Source organism: Telopea speciosissima, chromosome 5 (assembly GCF_018873765.1).
Source record: "Telopea speciosissima isolate NSW1024214 ecotype Mountain lineage chromosome 5, Tspe_v1, whole genome shotgun sequence".
Taxonomy (NCBI): domain Eukaryota; kingdom Viridiplantae; phylum Streptophyta; class Magnoliopsida; order Proteales; family Proteaceae; genus Telopea; species Telopea speciosissima.
In genome coordinates, this window is record NC_057920.1 from 48,345,299 (window position 1) to 48,370,184 (window position 24,886).

Genomic DNA, 24,886 nt, shown 5'->3' on the forward strand with positions numbered 1-24,886 from the left:
ACCATTCCCTTTGAAATACTCAATATTTTTTGGTAATTAAAAAAAGGAAAAAGAGCTAAATGGAAAACCGTTCTCTGCGTGGGATGCAGGGGCCACGCCCAGAGACATGAGAGTGGAAATGTCTGGCGCACCCCATGCGCGCGGCGTGGCCCCTGCGTCCCACGCAGAGAAGACTCCCCAAATTGTTCAAGTTACTTGTGAATTACGGTTGAGGTTGGGCGTTTGAGGAGGCAAGGAGCAGAGAAAAGCTAATGGGTATGCTGAAAACATGATAAGCAGAGGTTGGATTCCCAGAGAGAATCAAACAGATTAATGGGTAACAAGATTGCACGCACAACACAGGTTTCGGCATCAGAGTACTACCTTCATGACCTTCCATCATCGTATAACGTTGTTCTCAAGGAGGTTCTGGGTCGAGGTAGATTCCTTAAATCAATTCAGTGCAAGCACGACGAGGGGCTTGTCCTCGTCAAGGTCTACTTCAAGCGTGGAGACTCCATTGATCTCAAAGAATATGAGCGTCGCTTGTTTCAAATCAAAGAGACCTTTCGTTCTATTCAGAACTCTCATGTATGGCCGTTCCAGGTAGGTACCTATTCAGTTCAATCAAATTCGTTCATATCATTCAATCAACCCGTTCTCTGAATTCCTCAGAAATTTCCTTTTTTTTTTTTTGTTGGGTTTTAAATTTCAATTTTGTTTTATTTAATTTCGGTGGGTATTTGACTATTTGCAGTATTGGCTTGAAACCGATAAAGCGGCTTATTTATTGAGGCAATATTTCTTCAATAACATTCATGATCGGTTGAGTACTCGACCCTTTCTTAGTTTGATTGAGAAGAAGTGGTTGGCTTTCCAGGTGAGCAAATTAGCCTGTGCGCCTCTGTTTTCCCATTTTGGGTTCTATGGAGTTGTTGGCCTTTGTGGAGTCCTTTTGACTAAGATTTGTGGTTGTGCAGTTATTATATGCTGTGAAGCAAAGCCACGAGAATGGTGTTTGTCATGGTGTGTTTACTCAACTGAGGCCACTTAAATTTTTTGTTGTGAAGTTAGTCTTTTGATGTAGTGTTTTTTTGGTGTTGCACAGGTGATATTAAGTGTGAGAATGTTCTGGTCACTTCTTGGAATTGGCTTTACCTTGCTGACTTTGCTTCGTTTAAGCCCACTTACATACCTGATGATGACCCCTCTGATTTCTCTTTCTTCTTTGATACTGGAGGGAGAAGGCGTTGTTATCTTGCTCCAGAGGTTGGTTGGTTCCAATCCCCTTGTAGCATCTCTCGGAAACTGCTATAAAAATTTTTCACTGTCTGTTTTCTTTTAGATAATTAATGATTGAGAATTTATGGACCTCTAATATGGAGAATTCATGGATCTTTAATGCAAGTGTATGTTTTGTTCTGTGATTCCAAATTGGTCGATGAGCACATTGGCATGAACCTCATATCTTCTTCTATCTTGTTTATTTCTTCCCTTTTTGAATAAGTGAAACTGTGTTCAGTGGCAGGAGGCCCATGAAATTCTTAGTGGGACAATGTAGGCTACCCCAAACAAGTGCATGTGGAATTGGAATGATTACTATATTTTGTTGGTCAAGAAGGAACATACAAAGTTGGGGAAAGGTTTTCATTCAGCCTCCATTTGTTTCCACGAAAGAGACAAAAATAGATATTTTTATTGTATATTCATATTTTTATCCATTTGTTTTGATGTAAAATATGGAAATTAACATTGAAAACCAAGAAAATGTAAAATTTTCATGTAAAAGGAAAATTGTAATCTGAAAGGGCCTCAAGAGAAATTTTTTTTTTTTTTTTTTTTAATTTAGCATCAATAAAAATTCTACTGAGGCCCGAAAAACAAAAACACCATCATAAAGTGTTAAAGAAGCTACTTGACGTTTTTATGATAAGGAGCTTGGTCCTTGACAAGAGAAAAGGTGGCCAATATAATCAGAAGAGTGTACTGAACTAGGAAAAATGATTTATTTAGTTTACTTTGTGAGCAGGTCGAGGGAGATTTTCACAATTTTAAAAAGAATGCTGCCCTGCCCGGCTGCCCCCTATGCCCAGACACAGGACACTGTGAAATGACCACCCCACCCTCTGTTTGGATGCCTGTGCGCATGCTCCCATTGGTCCATGCGCTGGTGCAGTGGTCACACAGCCGGGCAGTGATCCCCCTCCCCAATGAACAGACCTGCTCAACATAGGAAGCCAAACAAGACAGGATGGACTAATGAAATGCAGCTTTAGGTTTTTTTTGGAACCCACTCTTTTTTATTTTCTTGTTGTGGAATTTTTTTATTTTATGGAGTGGGGACACTAACTACACACTCTCTACGGTGTTCAGCTATGGAACCATTTGAATCATTAAAATCTGATGCAATTCACCAGGACCTGTCCTTCAGTATATACCTTGGGAAATAACTGAGTCATTGTTTGTTTTTTTAATGGCTAGCTGAGTCATGGGTTATTTTTGGACATATTTGCATTAGGCAATCGGTCAAAACAATGACTCAGTTATTTCCCCCTCCTTAATGAACAGATCATGCACTAGTGCAGTGGTCACACAACCGGGCAGCGATCCCCCTCCCTAATGAACAGACCTGCTCAACATAGGAAGCCAAACAAGACAGGATGGACTAATGAAATGCAGCCTTAGTTTTTTTTGGAACCCACTCTTTTTTATTTTCTTGTTGTGGAATTTTTTTTATTTTATGGAGAGGGAACACTAACTACACACTCTCTACGGTGTTCATCTATGGAACCATTTGAATCATTAAAATCTGATGCAATTCACCAGGACCTGTCCTTCAGTATATACCTTGGGAAATAACTGAGTCATTTTTTTTTTAATGGCTAGCTAAGTCATGGGTTATTTTTGGACATATTTGCATAGGCAATCGGTCAAGGAAGCTTTTCTGATGGTATGCCCCTAGGAATCTCCGATACTTTCAACTTCATGATTGTATTCCAGGCTGAGCACAACATCCTTATGCACCCATTCCTCCTACTTTATGCTCCTGATGTGCCTTCTTTTTCTTTGCATGACAGTCAAGTGAAAGAACTCAGCATATATAGGAGGATAATAGTCCATGATTTATTGTCTGGTTTTATTCAAGGCTGAAGCTATGCATATTATCTAATGAAATCACCTGTTTCAGAGATTTTATGAGCATGGAGGTGAGACACAAGCTGCACCAGATGCACCTTTAAGACCATCTATGGACATCTTCTCTGTAGGGTAAGCACCCTTTATCACATATCCCTCCAGGGTAAAAGTATAGAGATTGATATCATCATCTCTGAGTACAAGTTGTACTAGTTTTATCTTTAAGGCCATCTAGAAAATTTGGAAGTAAATACACAAATACAGCATTTATTTACCCTGATATTATCATGTATAATTATAGTAGTGAAATTGTGCATGGTTTGTACTCGAAGCTATGCTGTTTTTATTCAGTCAATCATTTTTTAGTTCTGGAAGTTTGATCAGAAGATATCATCAGTAATTTTGAAACAATCTTTTTAAAAGCCTACTTTTTTCCATTCTGTCACTATCAGAAAAAAATATTGACTTGCAAATAGTTGGACATAACTTGCTCGTATAAATTTAGGTAACAATTTTAATTCTGTGATCACTACATTGGCACTCAAGCTTTGAGTTAACTGCAATACGACTACTGATAGAGTTTAATGGTGAACAGTAATAATAATATTACGAAATACATTTGAATGATGAAACAGGACTTGTTGTACCTGACTCTACTTAGTTTGGATAAGACTAATCGAGTTCATGTCTCTACTCTCCACATTGGAATTAAACTAGTGTCAATGATAGATATGAACTCCTTAATTGTAGTTGGAACACAATGCCTAATTTGTCATTCATATTTGACATAAATGCTTTTATATTCTTATCTATAGTCTCATCTGATTCCTATAAGCTGATAAGAGCTTGTAGTTTGTCTTTGGATTTCCTTGGGTAATTTAAAAAAAAACTCTAACGATGAATGGGAACCTTGTAGGATGAAGTATCATCATGTAAAGATGTGGTTTTAAGTTCGAGAGTAGCCACTATGTGCAAAAATGCCAAAGGTTAAGATTGTCTCCTGTCAACCCCTCTTGAGACTGTGCTGAAGTGAGACTTGCACCTTGATGCCGGACATTTGGGGGCTGCTCCTACTAGCCCTAGCCCAGGCCCAATTAGATACTCCAAGGGATAAGATCTCAGGCCCAAGCCCAAGCCCTACCAGCCCTGCATTTTTAGTTTTTATTTCAGTTATTGCTGTAGAAGCAAGGTATTAAATTTCGCGATATATAGGTTTCTCGGGCCTACCGAGATATCTGAAATATGGCGAAATTTCGCCAAAATATTGCATTTTTTCTGCAATATTTCGGGAGTCCATCTCGGTGGGTTTTTGGCCATATCTAGGCCTGATACTTCATGGACACCCTTATTTAAGCTAAATAAACACATTTAAACCTTCATATTGCAAAAAAATGAACTTAAAGTGGTGTTTTGGGCTTGCAACCTTGATTGACAGTATACGGTTGCCGACCCTAATGTATTTAAATAGTTAAATACACATTGATTAGGCAGTTAAAGACATAAAAGAAATTTAAACAAACTAATTAAAACTCATAAGACATAATTCATAAATCATATTCTCATAAACTCCATAATAGTCAATGACTCAATAGTCAATACTCAATAGCTCAATAGTCAATACTTTAATAGGCAATACACAAAGTCACAGCTCACAAGTTCACAAATCAGTGAAATCACAACTTACAACTTGCAACTTACAACTTACAAGAGACAAGACTCACAAGACTCACAAGTCACAACTCACAAGTGCTAATAATAGTTGCTGTGCCTTCCTGGCTCAACCCCACTCATGGCCCGCTGGAATTGACGTCCATTGCTCTCTGTTTGAAGGACATATGTGGACCACGGTATAGTTTCGGAGAAGAAACAAGTGTAGCTGGCCAAAAACAGCTTCTGCCTAGCTCTCGGTCGATATTTTGAGTGTTAGCTGGCGAAATATGGTAATTATAATAATGAGTCACGTGAGGTCTTTTGTAACATTTCGGCGATATTTCGGTATATCGCCGAAATGTCCTGAAATGTTACGAAATATCGTCGAAATTTTGTCTTTTTTGGTTTCACCTTCACATCTCGTCTTGGCCCTACCGAAATTACCGAAATTTCGCGATATATCGGCGATATATTGCGAAATTTTGTACCATGTGTAGAAGTAGTTGTTAGGGAGTTATTTTCTGCAATTTTTTTGATTGAATTTTTAAAAGATTGTATTTTGAGAAGGAATGGGGAACAGAATTGAATAATGGAAAGAATGAATTGAGTTTTTGGCTGTGTGCGTGTGCACTCTCCTCCCCCCCCCTCTCCTCTTTTCCCCCAGCAATTCTTATTTTCCCTCTTCTTCTATTGCTTTTTCTTCTCACGGTTTCTCCTCTTCCCCCTGCAATTCTGATTTTCTTCCTGGATTCTCTTTCTTCCTTACCCGTTCCCCCATTATCGGGTATCAGAGCCCAAACCTGGGTGAATCTCTCTCTCTCTCGGATTCTTCTCCCTTTCAGTCTCTCTTCCCCTCTTGTCTTTCTTCTCCTATCTAAGTTCTCTTATCTTGTTCCCTTCTTTGTTCTGGAAACCCCAAGCCAGAACTCCAAAATACTCATATACAACTACCTTATCCTCTTTACCATAACATCCATTGAACCCCTTTAATGACACGATTGCAACAATCAATTGTTCCATATTATTCCATCTTATCCCAAGTTGGAATGACGAACTACACCGGAGATGCTGCAACAGTCATGATGTATGACTTCGACATTCCACTCAACAATATTGAGAGGACATGCTGTTTCAAGATTTCATCTCCTTTTCTTGGGACCGGAGCTTTTGAATGGCATGGATGTGTAGCAGATGGACTGGTTTCCCGGGTTTATCCAAACTCGAGGTCGAGTTTTTTTTTTTTTTGTTTTTTAATAGCAAGGGAGAGTTGATGCAGGACATTTGGCTCCTTTTAGCCCTAGCCCATGCCCAATTAGATACTCCAAGGGATACCATCTCAGGCCCAAGCCCAAGCCCTACCCCCAAGCCCTACCAGCCCTGCATTTAGTTTTTATTTCAGTTATTGCTGTAGAAGTAGTTATTGCTGTAGAAGTAGTTGTTAGGGAGTTATTTTCTGCAATTTTTTTTTGATTTTGAGTTTTTAAAAGACTGTATTTTGAGAAGGAATGGGGAACAAAATTGAATAATGGAAAGAATGAATTGAGTTTCTGGCTGTGTGCGTGTGCACTCTCCTTCCCCCCCCCCCCCGTCCTTCTTCTTCTTCTTCTTCTTCTCACGGCTTCTTCTCTTTTCCCCCAGCAATTCTGATTTTCCCTCTTCTTCTGTTGCTTCTTCTTCTCACGGTTTCTCCTCTTCCCCCTGCAATTCTGATTTTCTTCCTGGATTCTCTTTCTTCCTTACCCCTTCCCCCATTATCGGGTGTCTGAGCCCAAACCTGGGTGAGTCTCTCTCTCTCTCGGATTCTTCTCTCTTTCAGTCTCCCTTCCCCTCTTATCTTTCTTCTCCTATCTAAGTCCTCTTATCTTGTTCCCTTCTCTGTTCTGGAAACCCCAAGTCAAAACTCCAAAATACTCATATACAACTACCTTATCCTCTTTACCATAACAACATCCATTGAACCCCTTTAACGACACGATTGCAACAACCAATCGTCCCATATTATTCCATCTTATCCCAAGTTGGAATGACGAACAACATCGGAGATGCTGCAACAGTAATGGTGTATGACTTCGATATTCCACTTAACAATATTGAGAGGATGTGCTATTTCAAGATTTCATATTCTTTTCTCGTGACTAGAGCTTTTGAGCGGCATGGATGTGCAACAGATGGACTGGTTTCCCGGGTTTATCCAAACTCAAGGTCGAGTTTTTTTTTTTTTAAAGCAAGGGAGAGTTGATGCAGGACATTTGGGGGCTGCTCCTTCTAGCCCTAGCCCAGGCCCAATTAGATACTCCAAGGGATACCATCTCAGGTCTAAGCCCAAGCCCTACCAGCCCTGCATTCAGTTTTTATTTTAGTTATTGCTGTAGAAGTAGTTATTAGAGGACAGTTATTGCTGTAGAAGCAGATGGACTGGTTTCCCAGGTTTATCCAAACTCGAGGTCGAGTTTTTTTTTTAAAAAAAAAAAAGGCAAGGGAGAGTTGATGCAGGACATTTGAGGGCTGCTCCTTCTAGCCCTAGCCCAGGCCCAATTAGATACTCCAAGGGATACCATCTCAGGCCCAAGCCCAAGTCCTACCAGCCCTGCATTTAGTTTTTATTTCAGTTATTGCTGCAGAAGTAGTTATTAGAGGACAGTTATTGTTGTAGAAGTAGTTGTTAGGGAGTTATTTTCTGCAATTTTTTTTGATTTTGAGTTTTTAAAAGACTGTATTTTGAGAAGGAATGGGGAACATAATTGAATAATGGAAAGAATGAATTGAGTTTCTGGCTGTGTGCATGTGTACTCTCCTTCCCCCTCCCTCCTTCTTCTTCTTCTCATGGCTTCTTCTCTTTTCCCCCTGCAATTCTAATTTTCCCTCTTCTTCTTCTTATCCTTCTCCTACTGCTTCTTCTTCTCACGGTTTCTCCTCTTCCCCCTGCAATTCTGATTTTCTTCTTGGATTCTCTTTCTTCCTTACCCCTTCCCCCATTACACCTGGTGACGCCCTTTTCTATTTGTAAAATATAGAACATATGCTCGACATTTATACAATGTTCAAGGTTTTGCCAATATTTCGCAAGATGTCGAAACAAAACTCCATGCAATATGTAAAAAGTGCAGAGTTTCTGTCGAAATTTCATTGTTTTGGAAAATTTTTGACATATGTGTGGTTTCATTATTGTTTTGACTGAAACATTACAATACTTTAATATAAATGTATAGTTTCATACGAAATGGGTTGAAATGGTTTCGCAGGGTTTGACTCTAAGATTTGTGGAAACTTAGTTTTTTGTGATTTTTGGCCAAATCATATTCCCATACAAGCATGGAAGAAAAACTTGACCAAAACTTGTCGAAACCACCGAGTTAACTCGGTTTCGCAGGTTTCCGAGACGAGTTATAGGGGGATTTTATTCGACCGGGTTTCGATGGTTTCGACTGGTTTTGACCATAATTTGGTGGTTTCGACACATATGCCCATCGAAAGTAGGGGAAACTTGGCTCGAAACTAGGACAGACAGGTATTTATGCCAGAAACTGCCAGAAACCAAGCCAGAAACCAGGACAGACACTTAGTTATGTCCATGATTAAATAAGCAAATACTCCTATTTGAATCCAATAAAAATAGTTAAAAAATCAAATTCCAAAACAAAAAAAGTCAACCCCCCAGTTTAAGAACAAAAACTGGATTTTCGACGGTAGATGTAATTTTCAACTTTCCAATGCTGGGGTTTTTCTCAAATCTAAAAATTCCATAAATCTTAATATGGTAAAAAATTGCTAAAAACCAAAAGTGCGGTAAAATATTCGTTTGTTTTGATGTCCAAAATTTTTTTTTCATTTAGAGCGATTTTTACAGCATTCGTGCACACCAAACTAAGTTTGACCGGTATATAACTCTTTCAATATAAATCAGATTTAAGCAATCTTGGACTTGTTGGAACGCTATCAAAACAAAGCTTTCTAACAACTCCAAGATTGCTTAAATCTCATTTATATTGAAGGAGTTATGTTCCGGTCAAACCTTATTCGATACCATGTCCAAGAACAATATACAGTATCAAACTTGGATCAAAACCACAAGTAATATTTTTAGTGTTCTCTATGTGAAACAAATGCATGGATTGAGTTTAAAATGTAAAAAATAGATAGCAAAACAAGAATCAGGAAAAAAAAACAACAACTTCTGGGCCTCAAAATCAAGGTTCGATTTAGCCTGGAGAAAGTCCTAGGTTTCGACTGAGATATGGTCGAAACCGAGACGAACTCGGTTTTTGGCTGGTCGAAACCGAGACGAACCCCGAGTTTTAGAACCTTGCTTACAAGCGTGGACAAGTTATTGGGCAGTAGTGGAAGCATTGAAAACGATGATTTGCTGCATTTGTGGAGCTTTTGTGCAAGATCCAAAGTTGTGTGGAATAGGCCATATTAGAGAATGTATGCAGCAATCTACAACATACACTACCAGCCTAGGGTCCGAAGTCAAACTACCATTTTTGGTATGTTTTGTTACAATCTAAGGTTTACTATGTTTAAAGGGTCTAAAATAGGGTTTTTGTAGAATTTCGGGACTTAATTTGGCCAGTTGGGCCTCAAAACCATCCACCGAAACCTTCCAGGTGACCAGTTTCAAAACCAAAACTTGGAATCTTGCATTTATAATTGTGAATTAGGGTATAATAACCTATTCAATTATGTAAACACCAACTGCAAATCATGAGTGAGCATGATGGTCAGATGGGATATACTCACTTTCAGTGATAATTGCTGAAAAAACATTAGTGCTTTGCACTTTGGAATGCGGAAGAACGTGAAACTAGATTTAGATGAATCTGTGGACTGCTAGAATGCAGAATCCTTTTCTGTTCATGAAAATGTATCAAGGCTCCAATTGCTTCAAGGGATAATGTTTTATAGGGATTACCCTAAAAATTAGTCAATTGAAATGTAATACAATTTATGGAAAGAAACTGATGGATTTCTAGAAATCCATCAACTGGTAACTGAGCTATGGCTAGCAGTGAGCCAAGACCTTCTGATATGGCTAGCCTAGTGGAATCTATCAACCGATTGGCTCAGAGCTTCCAAAAGATGTTTGATGAATGACAATAGACATATGTTTGAACGACTTGTTGGCATTGAACAATAACGTGGTGAGTCTAATACATCCCCTTAACCTGATATTCCTGTAAATCTTGGAACGGATGGAGAATTTCCTGCTAATTCAACTGCCAATAATGCCATGAGATCTCAGAGAGGACCCTAGAGAGTTCCTACAAACCACCCCTCTTTTGTTGGTTCCTTATGTAGTATATTTGAGAATGGTTTGACTACTAGGACTAAGGATGATACTCATAAAGTAAAGCTTGAGTTGAAAGAGTATAATGGGAAACTCGATCCTCACACATTCCACGATTGGCTTGCTTGCCTGGACATTTGACTGGTTTACTTCGACACAGGAAAATGAGGTTTACATGGACCAAACTAATAGGACTAGCCAGAAAGTGGTGGAAGGATTATGAAAATAGGCTACAAGCACATGGCATGATATTCACTACATGGAAAGAAAAGCTAAAGAACAAGGATCCTCCCTAGACTTGCAGAGCTTGCCTACATGATAAGCTCAATACTCTCTGACAAGGTAGCTTATCAGTCGAAGCATATATGGAGCAGTGTGTTGCTCTTGTTTCGTGCATGGGAATTGATTAAGATGACACACAACTCATCTCACGATTCAAGTAAGGGCTGAATACTGATACTTGTACGGAACTAAATGTCCATGATGTCTACGATGTCCAAGATTGCTTCCAGAAAGCTTTGAGAGTCTAGAAGAATTTGAGGACTGTTGCTTGGAGATTTAATCCTCAAGCCAAGGAGAATCGGAGACCACCTACAGCTAACTGACCTATGGGTCGACAACTGAGCAATCATGCTGATAATGGTAAGGAACCCATAACCAGCAATGACGATACAAAGTGCTGCAACTATAATAAATAAGGGCACTTTGCTAAATTCTTTCCTCTAAGACAGAAGGGTACCAATGCTGTAGTTGTAGTAGTTGCAGCACATGAAGACAGCATTCTATGAGCCGTACCCACCTAATGAGGATGATGAGGAGCTGTTTGATGAATGATGATATGGGTGGGGAGATAGTTGGAGGTCATGTGGTCAGCCACATTCCTATAGCAAAAACTAAGGGTGAAGATTGGTGCAAGCATTGTATATGTTATACATCATTGGAGCTAAGATAGCACATGCAATTGTGGATAACAGCAGTTGTGTCAATGTAGCTCTGCAAACTCTTATTGAGAATTCTAAGCTACGAACGAAAAGCATCCACAAAGGTTTCCCTCTTGAATGGCAATGCTCTATAGGTAAACCAACGATGCTCCATTCCACTCAAACTCCAAGGATATGAGGAGGTATGGTGCGACATTAGCCCCATTGAAGTTAACGGATGTCTTATTGGCATGACCATGGATGTATGATGATGATGTGCTGGTTGGTGGTATGAAGAACATACTTATTCACATTCAAAGGAAAACCAGTTGTCTTTCATCCAATAAACATTCCACAACTTAGAAGGCCTGGCGACAGATAATAAAGACTACCAAAAAGCAACCTGGCAAGTGAGTAGATGAAGAGAAGCAGGATAGTAAGAAGCTGCTAGCTCTTCAACAGAGAGAGTTCTTGGAGTCCAACAAGGATACAAGACTCACATTGGCTCTCCTCACTTTGGAAGTGGTCCCTCAACCTGAGATTTAACTTTCCAAGCCAATGCGAGACTTAATCTCGGACTTTTCAGACTCAGTACCAGATGGGTTGCCGCCTATGCGTGAGATACAATACACTATTAAATCCGTACTACAAAATCTGCCCACTTACAGATTGAGCCTTATGGAGCATGCAAAGCTGAAGCGTCAAGTTGACGACTTGCTGAAAAAGGGTTTTATTCAGGAGAGCGTAAGCGCTTGTGTAGTACCAGCCCTATTTACACCGAAAAAATTGGTTTGTGGTCATGTGCATTGATAGCCAAGCCATCAAAAAAATTGTGGTGAAGTCTAGGTTCCCCATCCCACAGCTTGACGATATGCTTGATATGTTGTACGGTGATAAGGTCTTCTCAGAAGTTAACCTTAAAAGCGAATATCATAAAATTTGCATCTGTCCAGGTGATGAGTGTAAGATTGCCTTTAAGGCCAAGGAATAACTTTATGAATGGAAGGTAATGCCCATCGGTCTTACCAACGCGCTAAGCACTTTCATGCAAGTTATGACTCAAGTACTTCATCCCTTTACTTGAAAATTTCTGGTTGTTTATTTTGATGATATACTAATTTACAGCAAGAAAGAAGACATACACCTTGATCATGTGAAGCATGTAATAAGGGACTTCGAGCTGAAATGCTCTAAGGCAATTTGAAGAAGTGTCCTCGAGACGTATTGAGGACGTACACCTTGCTCTTTATTGCTACTTAAGGTTATATTCCTTGGGTTCATTGTGTCCTCAAGAGGTATCGAGGATGATCCGGAGAAAATCAAAAGTATCCTAGACTAGTCAGTACCAAAGAGACCCTCACTGAAGTCCAGAGCTTCCATTGCCTTGCTTTATGTTATCACAAGTTCATCAGAAACTTCAGTTCCATCACAACACCTATCATTGCATGCATGAAACAAAGAAAAGGGAAGTTCGAGTAGATGTGGGTGGCTACTAAAGTCTGGCTTATTACATGGAAGATGACTAAGGCTCTCATTTTAAAATTGCCAGACTTTGACCGGGTGTGTGAGGTAGTAACAAACGCCTCCCATGTTGGTATTGGTGGATTTCTCATATAAGGATGCCATCCCATTGCCTTCTATAGTGAGAAGCTTTATGGTGCCAAGCAGTGCTATTCTATCTATGATTTGGAACTCTATGCCATTGTATAACTACTGAAGCATTGGAACACTATCTCATTGGCAAGGAGTTCATCTCATTCATTGATCACGAAGCACTCAAGCACTTACATTCATATAGTGAGCAAGTGTCACGCCAAATGGGTTGCATATCTTCAAGAACTCATCTTACCTCTGAAGTATAAGGCTAGGAAAAAGAACATAGTTGTAGACGCTTTGGGCAGAAAAGTATTCTTTACACACTTTCTCAGCCCATGCTATGAGTATTGCCCGCACTAAAGATGAGTATGCCTCTGATAATGATTTTGTATTGTATTGTAGGGGCATTTTCGTCTTTTTGCATGTATTAGGGATTTCACATATGAATGTATAAATAGGAGGCGTGTGAGTCTATTTTGACCAAATCACAAATCTCCCTTTCTCTCCATCTCTTGCAATCTCTCTCTCTCTCTCTCCCTCTCTCTCTCTTGTTCTCTCTTCTCTTACAGGTTTGAGAGTCTCTCTCTCGTTCTTTCATCAATCCGTATGACAACATCTTAAATAGGAATTGCATGGTGGACAGACATTTAGTCGAGATAAGACTGCACTACAATTAGCCAATAGATATTATTGACCATACTTACAGAAGGACATAGAGCATGTTATCAAGTAAGGTTCTAAATCTTTGTTTCGAGGCCGGATTCAGACCTGGCCGAAACCAAGACAACTCATATCTCGTTTCGTGGTTTCGACACTGGGTTTCATTTCGGACAGGCCCAAAACCGAGACAACTCAGATATTTTGGTTAGTTTCGACCAAGATTTAGTTCCATGTTATCAAAAGCTGCCTCATTTATCATTTAGCAAAAGGCCCCAAGCCAAAGGTGGCTTTGTATTCCCCACTACCCATCCCACATTCACCATGGTGTACACATCAGCGTGGACTTTGTGCTAAGTTTTTGCCTCACACGGGAGAAGCATGTTTCCATACTCGTGGTGGTTGATCAATTCTTGAAAATGGCACTTTCATACCATGCTGCAAGACCTTCGATGCTAGTCATGTTGCCATTATCTTCTTCAAGTTGTGGGCTACATGGATTTTCAGAGTCGCTTGTATATAATCGAGATGTCAAGTTTATGAGTTACTTCTGAAAACTTCTATGGATGAAGACCAACACTAAACTGTAGTCTTATACAACCTTCCATCCATAGACAGGCGGTCAAATAGAGGTTGTTAACTGAAGTTTGGGCAACTTGTTGGATTGTCTTGTCTGTGACTTCGAGAAGACTTGGTAATGCAGAACCAGGGAGGGTGGTCTGCTATGGTGGGCTTCACAGAGGGAACAGTAGAAGAATTAGAAGAAAGGAGGGAAAGGGAAGAGGGAACTCACGTTCACACACACACTCTCACAGAGCTTCACAAATAAATCTTCTCATTAATCAAAATTTTCAAGCCTATTGCTCTCCGACGATTACAATGAATAAATAGAGCATAGCCTTGCATAGGAATAGAAACCTAACTAAAATAGAAACAACCCAAAATGAAAACTACTAAAATAGACCATAGCTAAGGAAAGGAAACTGCCTAAGATACTCCTACGTAATGTACCCATGAAATAAAATAAACCAAACTAAATATTGCATCCTAAACTAAACTACCAGCCCTTGCCAGACCAGAAAACGGGTTTAGGACCAGTCTTTGGTTTGGGCCTCCAAAGCGGGTCATGTTGGTTCAGCCAGGCTAAGGCAACTGCATCAGCTCTCCTCCTCTGAAAAGAACTTGACTTCGATGAGTTCGGATAGGATCCAAGAATGCTGTCTGAGTCAACTCGCCGTAGGAGAAATGTTCCAGCTGTCTTCTTGAGTTTGATAGGTAGAAGATCCTTAGCTGGGAGGAATTTCATCTCAAGGCCACCATGATGAAAGGAATATATATTCTCATAACCACAGTGCTTGGCTTTCTTGTCATACAACCATGGGCATCCCAAAAGAATGTGGCAGACCTTCAAAGGGAGGACATCACACTGCACTTGATCAATCAGTCCACCAATAGAATATGTGAGCAAACACCTTTCTTTAACCTTGAGGTTTGTGTTGTTCACCCATGCAACCTTGTAGGGGTTCGGATGAGGTTCCGTCTTTAAACCCAACTTGCGAACAACATCTTCAGTGACAACGTTGGTGCAACTGCTTGAATCAATCACCATATCACATAGCTTGTCATTGCATCGCACCTTGGTTTGAAAAATATTGTTACGCCGCCAATCTTTATCTTCCTCATTAGAAACTTTCTGTGTTGTCAAGAGGGGGCGAATAATATAGCAATACTGACGCTCGCCATCACTATCATCATCATCAACCTCACTAGGCTCACGCTCATGTTCAGCCACTAGATTGACTGTCCTTGTGGACCGTTGCTCCTTTGGATCAAATGGTATAAAATTGTCCTTGTCAATGTGGGCTACCAAACGGTTAGGGCACTGAGCAGTTATATAGCCATACCCCTTGCACGTGAAGCACTAAATAGCTGCTTTCGGCATCACCAAATTTCTGTCATATCCATGCCGATGTGGAGAATAAGGTCTATCTGAACCTCGCCGAGGTGGGGAGTAAGGACGAACCGGTTGTATAGGTGCCACAGAAGAATCACTAGCCTATGGTTTGTTAACCGAAGCTGACTTCTCCTGAAAAGAAGACTGATGTGGGCGAAAACTGCCACCTCTAGAATATGTGTCAGTAAAATTTCTTCGATTATAAGGTTTCCTCAAATTTTCCTCCACCTGATAGGCCACTTGAACTGCTTCCTCCATAGTAGGTAATCTACTGGCGGCAATTGCGGCATTGATTTGTGGATGTAAGCCGTCGCGAAACTGCGCCACTAAGACTTTCTCGTCCCACTCAAACTCAGATCGAGTGGCTAAGTAATAGAACTTGGCCACGTACTCCTCAACTGACAAACTATCTTGTCTCAACTGCACAAATTTGAGGTGTACATGCTGCTTGTAATCAGCCGGTTGGAATCTTCGGTCCATTGCAGTGCGCATCTCAGCCCATGTAGTAACTTAGCCATGACCTCGAGTACGGTTCTGTTGTTGGTGTTTGATCCACCAAACTCGGGCCGTACCTTTCAACTTACCCTCGGCAAATATCAGTTTCTTGGCCTCTTGTAAATTGTACCATCTAAAGAAAATTTCCAAGCTATGAACCCAGTCAAGATATTGCTCCGGGTCGTGTTCCCCATAAAAATCAAGGACGTCTAACTTTGCTGCTTTGTCCACTCCTTCATATTGTCCAGCCCCATATGGTGGCAAGGTTCGAAAACTCGGGTCTCGGTGTCAACTCAGACCCTTGAAAAACCGAGTCGAGTCGAGATCTCGGAGAGATCTTGCCGAGTTGGTGCACTTTTTTTTTTCTCGACTCGAAGCCTCATCTTGGTGGGTTTTAGACCTAGTTTGGGTCTGAAACTTGGTATTCAACCTATTTTAGGCCATTTAAACACAATGGCACTATCAGATTTTGCAAAAACAAAGTCCAAATAGGAGTTTCAGTTAGTGGGAAAGCAGGATAGACACTTACTTATGCTAGAAACCAGGACAGACACAGGACAAACATACTTATTTATGCCTAATATCATATAAGTAAATGCTTAAGATATTATTCATAAATAAGCAAATACCCCCCTATTTGAATCCAATAAAAATAGTTAAAAAATCAAATTCCAAAAGGAAAAAAAGTCAACCCCCCAGTTCAAGAACAAAAATTGGATTTTCGGCGGTAGGTGCAATTTTCAACTTTCTAATGCTGGGGTTTTTCTCAAATCTAAAAATTCCATAAATCTTAATATGGTAAAACATTGCTAAAACCCAAAAGTGCGGTAAAATATTCATTTGTTTTGATGTCCAAAAACATATTTTCATTCAGAGTGATTTTGACAGCATTCGCGCACACCGAATTAAGTTTGACTGGTACATAACTCCTTCAATATAAATCAGATTTAAGCAATCTTGGACTTGTTGGAAAAGCTGATTTATATTGAAAGAGTTATGTACCGGTCAAACTTAATTCGGTGTGCGCGAATGCTGTCAAAATTGCTCTGAATGAAAATAGTTTTTTGGACATCAAAACAAATGAATATTTTACCGCACTTTTGGTTTTTAGCAATGTTTAACCATAATAAGATTTATGGAATTTTTAGATTTGAGAAAAACCCCAACATTAGAAAGTTGAAAATTCACCTACCGCCGAAAATCTAGTTTTTGCTCTTGAACTGGGGGGTTGACTTTTTTTCCTTTTGGAATTTGATTTTTTAACTATTTTTATTAGATTAAAATAAGGTGGTATTTGCTTATTTATGAATAATATCTGAAGTAAATGAAATACAAATACAAAACCATTTACTTAAATGATAGTAGGCATAAATAGGTGTCTGCCTTGTCTGTCTTGGCTCCTGGCATAGATACGTGTTTGTATACCAAGAATTTCCAGCAAGATCTCAAGATCTGGCACTTATATAAAGGACCTAGATGGGTATTTTCCTATGTCAAACCGAGATCTCGACCGAGATCCGAGATCTCGGCGAGATATTGTACTTTTGTGACTCGACCCCCATCTCGTCACGGATTTTCGAAATACCGAGAAACTCGGCGAGATCTCGCGAGTTCTCGAACTATGCCTCAACTGACAAACTATCTTGTCTCAACTGCACAAATTTGAGGTTTACATGCTGCTTGTAATCAGCCGGTTGGAATCTTCGGTCCATTGCAGTGCACATCTCAGCCCATGTAGTAACTTGGCCATGACCTCGAGTACGGTTCTATTGTTGGTGTTTGATCCACCAAACTCGGGCCGTGCCTTTCAACTTACCCTCGCCAAATATCAGTTTCTTGGCCTCTGGTAAATTGTACCATCTAAAGAAAATTTCCAAGCTATGAACCCAGTTAAGATATCGCTCCTGGTCGTGGTCCCCATAAAAATCAAGGACGTCCAACTTTGCTGCTTTGTCCACTCCTTCATATTGTCCAGCCCCATATGGTAGTAGTGGTGGTGGGGTGTAATTCGAAGAATCCACAGATAGCATGGGACTCTTTCCTTTCTTAGAAGCCACCAATCGATCAATCGAAGCTTGCATAGATTCCATCATTGCTTGAATCGAATTAACAGTGGTGGTAAGAGTGTCCAATTTGGCATCTGTTTCAGCCTTATAAGAATTGAGCTGTTGGTTAAGTTCACTGTTGGTTACCATGGTTAAGCTAAAGAAGAAACACTTGAAGACAAAAGGTGAATGGCAAAACAGTAAATAAAAGGGAATTTTATGATACTAATGGCAGAACTGTAATTAAGTAGAAGCTCCTAAAAGGGGTAAAACTGTAATATCGAAGTTTAAGAAGGATAGAAGAAGTAAGTCGTATGGGGAAGGGTGGAGGGTAATCTTGGAAACTAAGTGAAAAAAGGAGTTAAACAGAATTAATAAAAAGACTGAGGGGCAGTTTAGGAATAGAAAATAAGAAAAAAAGAAAAGTGAAATTGTGGGTTTGGCTTGGGGTTACCAATTGCAGCCTTGGAGTCTGCTAATCTAGAGAGGAGACGGCGGGAGAAGTGCTGGGCCAAGGATGCGAGGGAGCCGACCAAGGATGGGATGACTTGCGGAAGGGAGCTTTAAACCAGGTATGTGAATTTCATTCTTTTTTGCTTCGATTCTCTGTTACTCTTCTTCTCTTCTCGATTTTTTTTTTATCTGGTTTCTGGCGGAACCAAGGAAGTGGGTGATGGTGGGTTGGGGGTTATGCTTAGGGAATCGAAAGAGATGGGATTGGGGGTTTGTCTGTAGGAATCGCAGGGGGTGGGATGGGTTGCTGGAATCAACGGGAAGAGTGGGCCTGGTTCTCTCTTTTTTTTTTTTTTTTTTTTTTTTTTTTTTTGAGTCGCTGTTACAGCAAGGAAGAAAGGGAAACAGAAGGGGTTGGGTTTTGTTAAGGTGGTGGAGACAAAGGGAAGGTGTGGTTGCCTAGAATCAAAGGGAGTAGTTGAGTTTTTTTTTTTTTTCACTGTTGCTTCTGGTATAGCAGAACAGTAACGGAGGAGTGGGTATAGAGAAGAAGAAGAATGGGATGAGATAGATGGACAGGGAAGTAGATGGATCCTTCGGCTCTGATACCAGATAATGCAGAACCAGGGAGGGGTTGGGTTTTGTTAAGGGGGTGCAGACAAAGGGAAGGTGTGGTTGCCTGGAATCGAAGGGGGTAGTGGAGTTTTTTTTTTTTTCACTGTTGCTTCTGGTATAGCAGTACAGTAACGGAGGAGAGGGTATAGAGAAGAAGAAGAATGGGATGAGATAGATGGACAGGGAAGTAGATGGATCCTTCGGCTCTGATCCCAAATCATGCAGAACCAGGGAGGGTGGTCTGCTATGGTGGGTTTCACAGAGGGAACAGTAGAAGAATTAGAAGAAAGGAGGGAAAGGGAAGAGGGAACTCACGTTCACACACACACTCTCACAGAGGTTCACAAATAAATCTTCTCATTAATCAAAATTTTTAAGTCTATTGCTCTCCTACGATTACAATGAATAAATAGAGAATAGCCTTGCATAGGAATAGAAACCTAACTAAAATAGAAACAACCCAAAGTGAAAACTACTAAAATAGACCATAGCTAAGGAAAGGAAACTGCCTAAGATACTCCTACGTAATCTACCCATGTAATAAAATAAACAAACTAAATATTGCATCCTAAACTAAACTACCAGCCATTGCCAGACCAGAAAACGGGTTTAGGACCAATCTTTGGTTTGGGCCTCCAAAGCGGGTCATGTTGGTCCAGCCAGGCTAAGGCAACTGCATCAGCTCTCCTCCTCTGAAAAGAACTCGACTCCGATGAGTTTGGATAGGGTCCAAGAATGCTGTCTGAGTCAAGTCGCCGTAGGAGAAATGTACCAGCAATCTTCTTGAGTTTGATAGGTGGAAGATCCTTAGCTGGGAGGAATTTCATTTCAAGGCCACCATGATGAAAGGAATATGTATTCTCATAACCACAGTTCTTGGCTTTCTTGTCATACAACCATGGGCAGCCCAAAAGAATGTGGCAGACCTTCAAAGGGAGGACATCACACTGCACTTGATCAATCAGTCCACCAATAGAATATGTGAGCAAACACCTTTCATTAACCTTGAGGTTTGTGTTGTTCACCCATGCAACCTTGTAGGGGTTCGGATGAGGTTCCGTCTTTAAACCCAACTTGCGAACAACATCTTCAGCGACAACGTTGGTGCAACTACCTGAAGCAATCACCATATCACATAGCTTGTCATTGCATCGCACCCTGGTCTGAAAAATATTGTTACGCCGCCAATCTTTATCTTCCTGATTAGAAATTTTTTGTGTTGTCAAGAGGGGGCGAATAATATAGCAATACTGACGCTCGCCATCACTATCATCATCATCAACCTCACTAGGCTCACGCTCATGTTCAGCCACTAGATTGACTGTCCTTGTGGGCCGTTGCTCCTTTGGATCAAATGGTATAAAATTGTCCTTGTCAATGTGGGCTACCAAACGGTTAGGGCACTGAGCAGTTATATGGCCATACCCCTTGCACGTGAAGCACTGAATAGCTGCTTTCGGCATCACCAAATTTCTGTCATATCCACGCCAATGTGGAGAATAAGGTCTATCTGAACCTCGCCGAGGTGGGGAGTAAGGACGAACCGGTCGTATAGGTGCCACGGAAGAATCACTAGCCTGTGGTTTGTTAACCGAAGCTGACTTCTCCTGAAAAGAAGACTGATGTGGGCGAAAACTGCCACCTCTAGAATATGTGTCAGTAAAATTTCTTCGATTGTAAGGTTTCCTCAAATTTTCCTCCACCTGATAGGCCACTTGAACTGCTTCCTCCATAGTAGGTAGTCTACTGGCGGCAATTGCGGCATTGATTTGTGGATGTAAGCCGTTGCGAAACTGCGCCACTAAGACTTCCTCGTGCCACTCAAACTCAGATTGAGTGGCTAAGTAATAGAACTTGGCCATGTACTCCTCAACTGACAAACTATCTTGTCTCAACTGCACAAATTTGAGGTGTACATGCTGCTTGTAATCAGCCGGTTGGAATCTTCGGTCCATTGCAGTGCGCATCTCAGCCCATTTAGTAACTTGGCCATGACCTCGAGTACGGTTCTGTTGTTGGTGTTTGATCCACCAAACTCAGGCCGTGCCTTTCAACTTACCCTCGACAAATATCAGTTTCCTGGCCTCTAGTAAATTGTACCATCTAAAGAAAATTTCCAAGCTATGAACCCAGTCAAGATATTGCTCCTGGTCGTGGTCCCCATAAAAATCAAGGACATCCAACTTTGCTGCTTTGTCCACTCCTTCATATTGTCCAGCCCAATATGGTGGTAGTGGTGGTGGGGTGTAATTTGAAGAATCCACAGATAGCATGGGACTCTTTCCTTTCCCAGAAGCCACCAATCGATCAATCGATCAATCGAAGCTTGCATAGATTCCATCATTGTTTGAATGGAATTAACAGTGGTGGTAAGAGTGTCCAATTTGGCATCTGTTTCAGCCTTATAAGAATTGAGCTGTTGGTTACCATGGCTAAGCTAAAGAAGAAACACTTAAAGACAAATGGTGAATGGCAAAACAGTAAATAAAAGGGAATTTTATGACACTAATGGCAGAACTGTAATTAAGTAGAAGTTCCTAAAAGGGGTAAAACTGTAATATCGAAGTTTAAGAAGGATAGAAGAAGTAAGTCATATGGGGAAGGGTGGAGGGTAATCTTGGAAACTAAGTGAAAAAAGGAGTTAAAACAGAATTATTAAAAGGACTGAGGGGCAGTTTAGGAATAGAAAATAAGAAAAAGAGAAAAGTGAAATCGTGGGTTTGGCTTGGGGTTACCGATTGCAGCCTTGGAGTCTGCAAATCCAGAGAGGAGACGGTGGGAGAAGTGCTGGGCCAAGGTTGCGAGGGAGCCGACCAAGGATGGGATGACTTGCGGCAGGGAGCTTCAAACCAGGTATGTGGATTTCATTCTTTTCTGCTTCGATTCTCTGTTGCTCTTCTTCTCTTCTCGAATTTTTTTTTTCTGGTTTCTGGCGGAACCAAGGAAGTGGGTGATGGTGGGTTGGGGGTTATGCTCAGAGAATCGAAAGAGATGGGATTGGGGGTTTGTCTGTAGGAATCGCAGGGGGTGGGATGGGTTGCTGGAATCGACGGGAAGAGTGGGCCCGTCTCTTTTTTCTTTTTCTTTTTTTTTTTTTTTTGTTTTTGTTTTTTTTTTTGAGTCACTGTTACAGCAAGGAAGAAAGGGAAACAGAAAGGGGTTGGGTTTTGCTAAGGGGGTGGAGACAAAGGGAAGGTGTGGTTGCCTGGAATCGAAGGGGGTAGTTGAGTTTTTTTTTTTTCACTGTTGCTTCTGGTATAGCAGAACAGTAACGGAGGAGAGGGTATAGAGAAGAAGAAGAATGGGATGAGATAGATGGACAGGGAAGTAGATGGATCCTTCGGCTCTGATACCAGATAATGCAGAACCAGGGAGGGTGGTCTGCTATGGTGGGCTTCACAGAGGGAACAGTAGAAAAATTAGAAGAAAGGAGGGAAGGGAAGAGGGAACTCACGTTCACACACACACTCTCACGGACGTTCACAAATAAATCTTCTCATTAATCAAAATTTTTAAGTTTATTGCTCTCCTACGATTACAATGAATAAATAGAGAATATCCTTGCATAGGAATAGAAACCTAACTAAAATAGAAACAACCCAAAATGAAAACTACTAAAATAGACCATAGCTAAGGTAAGGAAACTGCCTAAGATACTCCTACGTAATCTACCCATGAAATAAAATAAACCAAACTAAATATTGCATCCTAAACTAAACTACCAGCCCTTGCCAGACCAGAAAACGGGTTTAGGACCAGTCTTTGGTTTGGGCCTCCAAAGCGGGTCATGTTGGTCCAGCCAGGCTAAGGCAACTGCATCACTTGGCCGTTCATTTTTTGATGTAGCTGAATTCGTGTTATAGTTTCATGAAAAAGAATACGATTCTTATTCAGGACAGTTCTCAGAGTTAACAAGCAACTTGTCGACCTTGTTTCCTTTCCTCCTCACGTATGCATTAGTATTGAAGCGGATAAGTTCATACGCCATATTACCAAGGTCCATGCCAACGTCCGTCGATGTATAGCCCTTAGCAATGATTCTTAGAATGTTACGGCTGATTGTCATCTATGTTTTATAGAGTTTCAGCTTGGAGACATGGTGATGGTTCGCATTGCCCCAAAAGATGTTTCCTCCTGGCACAAATACAAAACTCAACCATGGAAAATGGGTCCTTAAAAAAGTTTGACCTAATGCTTATGTGCTTGAGTTGCCTGTTGATATGGCCATAAGTGACATCTTCAACATGATCGATCTTACAATGTACTTGGGTCACCACTCAAACGAGGGAGATACCGAACATACCTCATAGCTGCCCCAGTTTGCTTAACTAGTTGAAGATGAGATAGAGGATATTGTGGATGACAAATATACCTTTACTCGGAGGGAGGTAGTTACCATTCCTTTCTTATCAAATAGAAAGACTGTCCATGAACTGTTTGCACATGGATACGCGCTGATGATTTCAAGCATCTCAACCTGGAATTGTATGAGCACTACATGTCCCTTCTACATTTGTCGGAGACGAATGCTTTTAAGCCGGGGAGAGTTGATGTAGATCAGTGGAGAACTTGTATATGTACTAACATAAGAACCATTCCAAGCCCAAACAAGGGCTTGCGGTTCCTCATTAAACCAGTTTTCTGGTTTTGGTTTAGAGTAAACCTAGTAACCTGGGTGTTTTTCTGATTCACTCAAAACCAGAACTGTGGGATTTTTTAGAGTGTTTAATTTTATTAATTTATTATTTGTCTCTTTACTTGTAAATCTTAGATAAAGTCTTGTCTGAATAAAACTCTTCTTCCTAGTGTAGATAAAATTTTAGTTATGTGAGACACCTATTCATACTTTGGATAGAGTTTCCTACTTCTTTCTTGTTAGGATCGGAGACCTCCCATGAAGGTGGTGAATAGGCATTCTAAAGTTGGAGGGTTAAAAATATAATTCCGAAACTTTTCTATGGAATAAATGAGGAAGCTACGATGATTTTGGATTCACATCCACACTCAAGAGGATATAAGGGAATAAAAGAAAAGGCAAGAGAGACGCAAGGATTTTAGAGTGGTTCGGGAAACCTTCCCTATACTCACTACCAAGGCTACACAAGCACTTGGACTTTCCACTACTCTCAATTGCTTTCCAAGGTAGCAATCAAACCCTTCCAATTGTTATTTTTCTCGGTTCACTACCAACCCAAAGGTTTTTTCCACGGATCACACCAAAACCAATAACTTCACCAGGTGACACTCCTTGTGTGGCCCAAGGACTCCACACAAGTAAAAAATACTCAACAAAGGTGAGAGAACAGAATACAACCTCTGAGAAAGGTTTTGCTATTACAAAGTACAAATCTCTCACAATCTCTAAATGCCCAAACACAAAATGATTCTCAGTTATAGCTCTTTGAACAGTGTTGTCTCTTATTTTTTAGGTCCAAGACTTCTCTTTATATTGGCCACAAGTGTTTAGAAAGAATCAACTCAAATTCAGTTTAAAACACCATGTGGACTACCATTCAAATGGTGTGGACTTTCGCTGGCTTCCAATGGTAAATAATATATTTGTTAGACCTCCAACAGTCGGAAATATATCCTTTGGACTTCTGACACACGGGCATCCGTACAGAAGTGCGGAAGTTTGCATCAGTCTAGCAGATGTATGCAACTGGGTGCGGATATTTGTCAGATTGAGGGGCTTAATCTGGTCAGAAACTTCTAATTTATTTTTTTGCATGTTGTTTTTCAAAAGAGGTGGCATTTGGTGAACGTATGTTCGACATTCATAACTGTTAACTACTGTATAATAACCTCTCCGATTATATAAACACCATATTGTGAGTGAACACAATGGCCAGAAGGGATGAGTCTGCTGGCTGCTAGTTTTGTTGCCTCCAAATTCAGATTCCTTTCTATTCATGAAAATGCATTAAGGCCCCAATTGCTTAGATGGATAGTGTTGAACAGGGATTGCCATAAAAGTTAGTTAATTGAAATATAATTTAAATTTTTGAATAGTAACTTCTGATTTCTTATTCTACATTTTGGTTTTCAAAATAAGTGGCATTTGGTCAATGATACAATTGTTACCAATGATGACCATCCT

At 40.5% G+C, this 24,886-nt stretch overlaps 1 protein-coding gene across 1 annotated transcript in view; it reads left to right on the forward strand.

Annotated features, from left to right (window-relative positions):
- The first annotated feature begins 216 nt into the window (after nt 1-216).
- LOC122661744 (serine/threonine-protein kinase VPS15-like) overlaps nt 217-24,886 on the forward strand; it is a 35,442-nt gene continuing 10,772 nt past the window's right edge. Inside the window, exons 1-5 of the mRNA XM_043857244.1 lie at nt 217-585; nt 737-859; nt 960-1,005; nt 1,088-1,248; nt 3,167-3,246. Coding sequence (XP_043713179.1) covers nt 313-585; nt 737-859; nt 960-1,005; nt 1,088-1,248; nt 3,167-3,246 — 683 coding nt within the window. The 5' untranslated portion in view covers nt 217-312. The remainder of the gene's footprint in view (nt 586-736; nt 860-959; nt 1,006-1,087; nt 1,249-3,166; nt 3,247-24,886) is intronic.